Source organism: Notothenia rossii, assembly GCF_949606895.1.
Source record: "Notothenia rossii genome assembly, chromosome: 8".
Lineage (NCBI taxonomy): Eukaryota > Metazoa > Chordata > Actinopteri > Perciformes > Nototheniidae > Notothenia > Notothenia rossii.
Window position 1 is genome coordinate 53,229,242 of NC_136906.1, and position 10,208 is coordinate 53,239,449.

Consider the following 10,208-nt stretch of genomic DNA (forward strand, 5'->3'; position numbering starts at 1 on the left):
GGTCATTGTTACGCCCCACCCTTTGTGGATCTGTGGTGGAAATATCTCATGGAAATAAATATTCAAGGCAAGAGATTGCCATGCATATGTAATAAGCTTTTCGGCGCAAAAAAGGATCCAAACATTACAGAGTCACATGTTCAACGTGGAACCTCCTTGAGACTGCCAACCAGGCAAAAACCTCTCCCTGCGTGGTAACAAAGAACCACACAGTTAGTTTGAAATGAAAACATATCATTGTGTTATGTGGGAACGACGGAATGTTCCACCTATGTGAAAGACACATGGATAGCAAAATACAACTAAATGGACATGTATATTAAAGTAAAAATCTAATATTAGAATATTCTTATACAGACCCTATAGGGCTAAGAGTATTCCACCACTGACCCACACAAAAAACACACATTAACACACCTTTAAAACAATCATATCCATATTACAAGCAAACAGACAAAATATACTATCAGAATTCTGGACTGAGAGGCTGAACCACTTGCAGTCCCCAGGCATCAGGAAAAGAGGCATTCTCTTCTCCTGATGACACCTGAATCACTTCCTTTCAGGTGCACCTTGTAGTGCACCTCGTTGCAGCAATGCAGCACACCTGGGCATATCTACCAGAGGGAAAAAAGGGAACACATACAGCCGTAAAAGCTTGTGAAAAATCATATAAAAAACACCTGTTACACCTACTAACATCTTTCAGGCACTGTATCCAGAGACATATTGTATTTCAAATAAAATATGAATTTGAATAATGGATTCATTACAAAAGCCAAAACTGACTTTGAAACTAATTCAAACCAATTAAAATGCAACCCATTTGGTGTATGCATATTGGGGTGTTACTTAAGATTTGATAATCCCCACATTTCTGTCATTATCCTGATTAATCTATGCTTTCAGCCGAATATCATGTTTCATAGTTTGCTTTGTTGTGAATCAATCAATCAATCAATCAATCAATCAATGTTTATTTATATAGCCCAATATCACAAATGTTACATTTGTCTCAGTGGACTTCACAGTTTGTACAGAATATCAGTATGACAATACGACACCCTCTGTCCTTAGACCCTCACATCGTACAAATGAATGTTTTGTCTTTTAGACTCTAAACCTCAACCTGGATCTCTACATATTGTTTTGTGTCCCCTTAAAACAAAGCTAACCCTAGTCTACCCGTCTTGGATTCAGTATACTAAAAAGCGGTAGAATGTTAAATTAGAATGATTTATAGATGTTTAACATTTAAAATGATCTGGTTATTCACGAGAAAAAAGGCAAAGTTATTCAAAGTAATGTGTGACAGACCTTATTGGGAAAACATTAAGGGTGGTCACTAAATTCAGATAAATTGTATTAATTAGTACTTTTATTTATCTTGAAAAGGACATTATCATTGCGGCGCAGCATTATTGTTGACCAAAGATAATTCCAATCATAACTGACATACTAATCTGCAATTACTTTCTTTGGCCAAGGTTGGTGGCATTAAGGCTCATGCAGCAGAATGGAAGGCGAATGTTCGGGCAGAGTTTCGAGAGACACGTCGGCGTATGAGCGTCGAGGTCCATGACAAGCTGCAGCGAGCAGCCACCATCCGGAGCATGGAGCGCCGTCAGCTGGGCCTGGACCAGCGTGCCTTGTCCCTGGACATGCTCTCCCCAGAACACCGTGCCATCTTCAACAGCCTGGACACCAACAGCTACAAGACCTCCTCCCAGGAGAGCATCGACACCAAGCTGAACAACCTCCGGCTGCGAGGGGCCGAGCACTGTGATCGGGGCGCCAGCCACCAGACCACATCCGAGGACAACATTTTCAACCGCCTGGGCTCCGTCACCAAGCTGGCCAAGCGCAACAGGAATCGGGACCTGAAGAAGAACATCCCGGCTGAGGCACGCCGGCCTCACAGCGAGGCGTACGGCTGCAGCACGCCCACTTTCGACTGCAGCACATCCACCGCAGATGAGGGGAAGAGGAAGGACGAAGGAGAAGAGGACACTGAAGACAAAGAGTGCAACACTAGCTTGTCTGAATTCCCACTGTTTGTAGATGCTTGCAATGGGTTTATTCCGGAGCTGACCAAAGAGAATGACAAAGAGAAAACACTTGAAACAAAAGAGCTGCATATTCAAATGGGACCATAGTTAGAGTGTAGTCCTCTCTTAAAACACCACCATTAGTGCCTTAGGTCTCTGTTGTGTGTGCTTGAGCAGGGATGAAATGTGTCCCTTTGTGCTACATACTGTATTGTCCACATATTCACTGTGCCCTCTGGATGTCATGGACACACGTTGTGTTATATAAATGCAAGACCTGGTAGTTGTTTTTTAAATTGATCTGGTCTGGTTGAATGGTCATATTAAAAAAAGGAAAAAAAAAGTTGTCAACTAATAGGTGTTAAAATAAAATCAACATGAGTCTTAGTTTTGCAGCTTTGGCCATTATTTATCTTAGTTTTGTTAACATGGCAATACATCCAGATACTCTTGATGTGGGATAGGGGACGGCAATTGTTTTATCCGTCAGTATTTCTTCATTCAATATTCATTGGTACCTAGTCTTGTGCTCACTGAATACATTCGACTTTCTAGCGGAAATAATAAACACAATATCACGGGGCTCATAAGCACCAAGCAACTCATCTGAACATTACACGCAGATTTCTTGTACACAAGAAAGCCACCGTCTTTGGTACTTTTAAGTATAAAATTAACTTTTTGGGTCCACATAAAGTGGACTAAAATAAGGCAAGGCTGTACTTTCGGTGCTGACAACCAATGTGTCAAAAATTAAGTGTTTGCCCATTGTCAGACCATTTTGGAACATATCTGGCACATTTTTGTATAACAGGCTGCTGTTTTAAACCCTCAGTCACTTGCATTTTGGAATGCTTAACCATTTTTAGAGAGCACTTTTGAATAACCCTTCTGTGTAATGTCCTGCACATTGTTTTAAATTCCTTATAGCTTTGAGTCCGCCATGTATTTTTTATCTTACATTACATCAAACGTCTTACCGGTAATTCTTCCTGGATATACACACTGCTTAGTAATGAGTCAATACTAAAGCTGCATTGACATGATATGTGGTAAAGCTGCTCTGCGCTGACGTTCCCGTTGTGTTTCTATGCAAATGTTTTAAACTTTGACCTTGTTAGGCTGAACTTTCGACGTGAAACCAATCAGATAACTGTTTATAGTGGCGCATGCTAACAGACGAAGAAACAACAGAAACAAAATGTAACTGGCTTTTTAACCGCAAGGTGGGCCAAGAGAAAATTGGGTATAATGTGAATGTAGCTTAAAAGTAATAAAAGAGGAAAAACTGTTGTGGAAAAAAATAGCAGTCAGGAAGCATATTCATAAGAGTCTAACTCTATGATGAGGTTATTTGTCCTTTTTAAATTGTGTCAGGCTCATTCTTTGTTTAGCAAAACTGACCTGGTTGCCTTTGGTGGCGAATGAATGAAGAACAAAATGTTGTATTTCCTGTGTCTTGCCTTGTCTGACTTTGTTGTAGTGATCTTGGAGTTTGAGCAATTAAGTTATCATCACATAACAAAACCCAAGTTATAATAAATGTGGAAATATTTGTATGGGGATGCATAAAATCACTGCAGTATAAAAAATATCTGAAATCAGAAATGCATGCTATTATTACAATTTCAAAAAGTCCCTAATATGAAGTGTCATAATAATGTATTGCCAATGAGATCTTTGGAAGTATTTGAAATACTTAATATGGCTCCGATCAGAACATAACTATTACATAAGAATAATGAGGTCACCCAAAAAAAGTTGCTTTGGATGTGTAGAATAGTTACACATGGCAAGTTAATTAAATGTAACACTTACTATATGTGATGTTGTCATGCTATTTCCAAGTTTCCTACTGGAACTAAAATGTTAAAATGTGCAATTTGATGTTTATGAACACTATTCAAAACATGACACATGTTGCACCCAAGCTAAGCTGTTGTCTCCGTACAATATCCAAAAAGGCTACCTAGATCACAACCTCTTTCATTACTTTCTCAGGGCTTGTTGTTATTGTCTAACAAGTGCTGCATTCACACTTTGAGAGGGGATACTGACTGCACCTGGGAATGAATGACCACCGAATGGAAGACAAGCCATAATGCAAAAAAGGATGGACTGCTCCATACTATACATAGGACGTCAACCAACCAATGGATGATTTGGAGATTAAAGAGTGCACTGCAGTTATTATGAGAAGGTATGGTCTACTTTTGGGCATACTTGGCATGAACAGAGCCAGATGCTTAGCAAACTGAAATTCCTGAAGGGACATTTAGTAGATCGAATTTACCCTTCAACTACAACCTGGAACATCCAAATATGAAGAACACATAAGGAGACAAGCATGCGGCAACCATCAGAGCTGAGACAAACAAATGCTATCATAAAGCCTTAATATTTCTTTGATGGATTCTCAAACTCACCCTGATGATTCAAAGAGGAAGGATAATTCGCTTTTGAGAACCAAACTTAATGAGAAAAAAAGCTGTAATCCTGCAGAAAAAAACATTTTGAGTGGAATTCTATGCAGTGTGATTATTTATGCATTGGCATTTGGGTATGGACTGCAGCTTTCAGCCATGGCTACTAGTGGACAATGCTATTCACACAAGGTCATGTCCAGTTTCATACTTGAAATGTACCATTGAGGGAATTGACACCACTTGCATAAAAGCTGTAGCAAGTGTGAATGCGGCAAAAACGCAAGACTTTTTAAAAGGACCAAAACATTTCAAAATCTTAAAAAGAAAACCAGTACATGGAACAAAAAAGGCATGCTAAATTGCGAAACTATACCACGGTGTATATGGTGTTGATTGTATACCACCACATGCTTAGAGGATGCTGCTTTCCATGGCAATTTGTTTTTTAACTACCCTTGTTAAGATGCACACACAGCACATGCTCTGTACTTGAACACTGCTTAAAGTAAATGTTGTGCAACCATTACATTAAATTAAGTGATTGCCGTTTGGAAATAAAAATTGAAGAATTAAGATATATTGTTGTGTATTTGTCAGTACATTTCAAAGTCATTGTGGTTGTTTTGAGTCATGCACCTCTGTCTTTTATTTCTTCTATCAGTAGCTTTTATCAGGATAGAAAGTAAGATAGATCAGTTTCACGGTCACTGCCTGTGACCTCCACTACACTGAAATGATCCCCTGGTTTTAGCCGTTCTTTCCTTTTTATACATCTGGAAAGTCCTAGGAAACAGTCCCAAAACATCCTGACTCTGTGTCTGATTTAAAAACCCTTTTTGTTTTAAATAATGCAACAACAGCTTGGTTTTTGTTCATTTTCATTACATGCACCTTTGTGATTCACCAAGGCATCAGATTAGGGAGAACCCCTGTGTAGCAAGTTATTAAAAACAAAACAGCATTTGTTGGAATGAGCCATTGCAGAATAGGTGTGAAACCCTGTGTGACGTTAATGTGAAGGCTAGGATAGAGTTTGATGCTATAAATACTCCAGTGAAATTGCCTTTCTGTATTGATACACCCCAGGTAGTGTATATGTTGTTTTTAGCAGGACACAGACGTTTTACGGTCCTGATGAGCCGTTTGGCAGCCTTTATAGCATCAGTATAATAATACCGAAAGTTGGAATGTTTTCTAAAGCACTTTTATGACATAATATGCAAATATTCAGGTTCATATTTGTAATTTGCATTTCTACTGTGACATGTCTCCATGCTTTAATGATCAAAAAGCTCTTTATTTGTCTCATACTGCCTGTGCTGCAGCGCCTCTTGTCACCCTCTGTCTAAACAAGAGCCCAGTCTGTTCTGATTGGTTCGCTGGCCGGCTCTGTTGTGATTGGTCAACCGCTTAGCCTATCACATACAATTTTATTGGCACTAGCCAATATAAGTGCAAGGTTGTGGTCGGATAAACCAAAAATCAGCTCCTATCGTCTAACCCTATCGCCTATCCCTTGACCTCTGAGTGAAACGTCACGGGGTTAAGGGATAGTGGATAGGAGAATTCAAAAGGACTTAGGAGAAGAGACTGCAATATTTTATAGAATCTGAGGCTGCAGTAGAATAGTCCATTTAGCTTAGGAACCTTCCTAACCGAGTGAAATGACCCGGAAGTGCCTCAGTGGCAGCCATGATAAGTGCCGTTCGAATTCTCTAGAATTATAGGAAAGGAGGTTTCAAACTTCCTTTACAGTATAACCTCCTTTAGCTTAGGAACCACTGGACCTCCCTAACCGAAAGGAGAGGAGAAAATGCTGCCCCAAAATGCCTTGCAGCCGCAGCATTTGACGTCACACAACAGTCGGCCGTTCACGGACACAAACGATTATGACGGAGAAATTATATCATGAAAGTTACGGTGCTTATTAAGCATTTTAAAAACGTATGTGGTAAGTTGCCAAAGTGTTTTTTTTTTTAACGTTCATCAGTATTATAATCAAAAAGAGAAATATGAACGTTAGTTTTTACTGAAATGATCAAATAAAGTCAACATTTCACTGAGCTGTGTGGGGTTTGTTCAACTTTTAAAAGATGTTTGAATGGTGATATAGGTGTTAAAGACTAACGTTTATAATAAATACATTTGTATTGATTTTAAGATCTTTTCATAGTTCATACAATCATACGTATTGGGATCGTTTGTATTAATGTGGACTGGAGGGAGAGGGTGATGAGCATAAGTTTCACTTTTTTATTTCAATTCCAACTTTGGTCATGAAGAATATGTTTCTCTGTTGTTCATAAAGCATAAAGCAACAGCATCAGAGAACGGTGCAGTCTCTAGATGAGTCCGTCGTTCTTATTAAAAATCCATGTTGTAGTCAGCTGTATAGAAAACTGTAGTTTCCATAGTTTCCCCACAGCAGCAGACGCACAAAATGACGTCCGCTGGTACATAATAAACACGTCGGATAGTGAAAGTGCATTCGGATTCTCTAAAGTACCGCAGTCCCTTCTCCTAAATCCTTTTGAATTCTCCTATCCACTATCCCTTAACCCCTTGACGTTTCACTCAGAGGTCAAGGAATAGGAGATAGGGTTAGAACTTAAGACCTGATTTTTAAACTATCTGAACGCAACCCGACTGCACTTTCACTATCCGACGTGTTTATGATGCGCCAGCGGACGTCATTTTGTGCGTCTGCTGCTGTGGGGAAACTATGGAAACTACAGTTTTCTATACAGCGGACTACAACATGGATGTTTAATAAGAACGAGGGACTCATCTAGATGTGCTCTGATGCTGTTGCTTTATGCTTTATGAACATGGATAACAGAGAAACATATTCTTCATGACCAAAGTTGGAATTGAGTTGTTTGTGTGGGAGAGAAACTCAGGGGTTTTAGCCTTTGCAGACCATTAACATACACAAAACCACACTTCAAAATAATTGAAAAGGTTTAAGAGTTTGATACAGGCCAGGCTCCAGGATGAAATGACTGAGGGGGCTGTTAGAAAATCAGAGGGGGCGATTTTTTTTTCACAACTGTCACGGCCTGGCTCTTGGCCATAACAAAAACGTAGAACGGACGCGATGTAAGGAAAGATATTTATTATTACCATTAAACTAAACAGAGCTACCACAATGGGATGTGTTCATCAGTAAGATCAGTAGTGTATGTGTGGGTTTGTGAACATGGTGTGGTTGTGCAAAGTGTTGAATGCCAAACTAAGGTGAAGGGAAACAAAATCATAAATCAGGTAGCTGTTCTCCAAAAAAGATCCTCCAACAGAGAGAGCAAGCCAGTCTCTGGCTCGGGCCTTTCACTCCTCATGACCATACCGACAGCCAGGTGCCCTCAATCAGTGCTGAACGTTAAAGGGACATACACAACAGGTAAAGTAGGGGTCGTCACATAGCAACGAAAAATACTGGCAATTAATTGACACATTTTTTTAACAAGATAAATCTGCAGAATTGTATCTTACCTTATTTCAGTAAAGTTGCAGCCTCCTTGTTTGCTTATTGAACTCTCTGAATAAGCGCTCCTTCCAGTCTTTTTCCCGAAATTGTTTTGAGAGATCCGGCTCACACCCCAATTGTATCATGCAGGCTTTTCTTGGGTGCAGCATGCTTTGTCTGTGCTGACTGAAGACATTCGTTAGCGTTGAGAAGGTGCTCTCACGTAGCCGAGGATGCCCCAAAAGTCCCTCTATGTTTCAGTGCGGTAAGCACGGTTGGCATAGCGGCAAGAGGCCTGGAGAAGCGCTGCAGGATGGAAGTGGGGGTCCACACATCCCCAGTAGAGCGGGCCATTTCAGACTGCAAAAAGTCTCGAGCTACAGCAAACTCAGATTCCACCAAAGTGGTTTTCGTGAGCTCAAGCAGCGGTGTCACCTTCTGCACATCCAAAAAGTGAGGATTTTCTGGGTCAAGGGCACAAATCGCCTCGACCAGCTGGCTGTTTCGTTCAGAAAATCTCCTGTTCATTTCCCCAATGACACTGTCCAATGTGCTGAAGAAGAGTCGCTTGCACTCCACTTGAAGTCTCACTTCCTATGTCCTGCTGACCTATAGTACTCTCCACCACGTACTGCTTCAGGTGTGTAGGGACTCGGCAAACTCTCTTCATTGGTGGAGGAGCTGCTGGTTCTGATGCATCAGCTGAGCTGCCAGTGGAACACTGTGCCCAAATGGCTTGGAACTCCGAGTCACTCCTGAGATGCTCCACACAATCCAACGCACTTTTAACAACCTTCACTCCAGTCTAGAGGTCTGTTTTTTTATCCTGCAAGACTTTGTTAGGAGGGTCCAGAAGGGCGAGGATTTTTCAGGACCATAACCGCAGTAAATTTGAAGTGGGGCTCTTGAACTGCTTTTAGGAGACCTGCTGCCTCTACTCTTAGTTGGGTGGGAAGGCCACTGCTGTCAATCTCCGCAAGGAACTGCTCGACAGCGTCATAACTGTTGACTATGACTGACACGGTACCTAGGTGACCGGTCCACCTTTGGTCCAATAACCTTTTCAGGCGTTGTCCTGTGTACACTGCGGACATGGTTGTTTTTTTCAGAAACCGATGTCACACACATCAAAAAAGACTTGCAGAGTGTTCTCTGAGGACATGGTATGAATAACCACCAGATGTAATTGGTGGTTGAAGCAATGCACATACTGTATGGGACCTCTCTCTCAACTTTCTCCTGCAGTATTTTCTGTACGCCTCCTCTTTTCCCTGACATCACACTTGCACCATCATAGCTGGCTGAGGATTTCGTCTGTTGTTAAGCCTGCCTTTCTTAGCTCAGAAATGACAAGGTCTGTCAGACTTAGGGCATCACAATGCTTCGTAGTGGCCATTACCAGCAGTCTCTCACGAATATCATTGTTCTTATTTAGATAACGGACCACGATTGACACATTTTCACAACCTATTGGATCCTTGGTCCCGTCCACCTTTAAAGTGTACCAGCTGTCTCCTATTTCTTCAACTATTTCACTGGTCACTATTTCACTCATGAGCCCTATTATTTCGTTTTGAATGTAATGTGATGTGTATGCGGCATTTTTCGGAATAGTGCTGAATGCCTTTGCTAAGGCCGGGTCTTTCCTCAGTGTATATTCCATCATAGACAAAAACAGTCCACTTTCCACGTCTTCTCTTGACTACACAGCATCCAACGTCACCCTGAGCGGTTGCTGGTGTGACACAAGGAACTCAATGATGTCCACGATTGTTCTTAAATATTGGCAATTTCTTGCCAGTTGCCCCTCATTAACAAGCGTGGAGCCCTCAGATCCTGTAGCACTACGAGCACCATATTCGATCCAGAGAGCGTTGCATTTCAAATGTTCCTTGCTGGATGCATGTCTTGAAAAACCTTTGGTGCTATCAGTTGCACATTTTCAATTACAGAAGCCGGTTTGTGTGAAGGCTTTGTCTGCATTAGCACTACACCCTATGTTAAACTTTCTACATGGAAAGCAAAATGCAGCATCAGCCACAAATGAATATTCCAGCCACTTTCTTCCATTAAGGTGCGTTTTTGGCCATTAACTATTCGGACAGGGTAGGACTGCAGGATAACCTGGGCTGGCCCCTCTGTCCCAAGATCGACAGGCGCAGTGGCATTAAAAGGTGGAGCTGGAGGAGGCTGTTGACCCATTCTAGTGCTTATTGTGGAACAAGATGCTCCGGCCGCCGCCGGGACATCTTCTCTGGCTGGTGGAGT

At 41.3% G+C, this 10,208-nt stretch overlaps 1 protein-coding gene across 1 annotated transcript in view; it reads left to right on the forward strand.

The window, feature by feature from the left end:
• kcnk10a (potassium channel, subfamily K, member 10a) overlaps positions 1 to 5,051 on the forward strand; it is a 41,710-nt gene extending 36,659 nt beyond the window's left edge. The window contains exon 7 of the mRNA XM_079643083.1: positions 1,488 to 5,051. Coding sequence (XP_079499209.1) covers positions 1,488 to 2,156 — 669 coding nt within the window. The 3' untranslated portion in view covers positions 2,157 to 5,051. The remainder of the gene's footprint in view (positions 1 to 1,487) is intronic.
• The last annotated feature ends 5,157 nt before the right edge of the window (positions 5,052 to 10,208 follow it).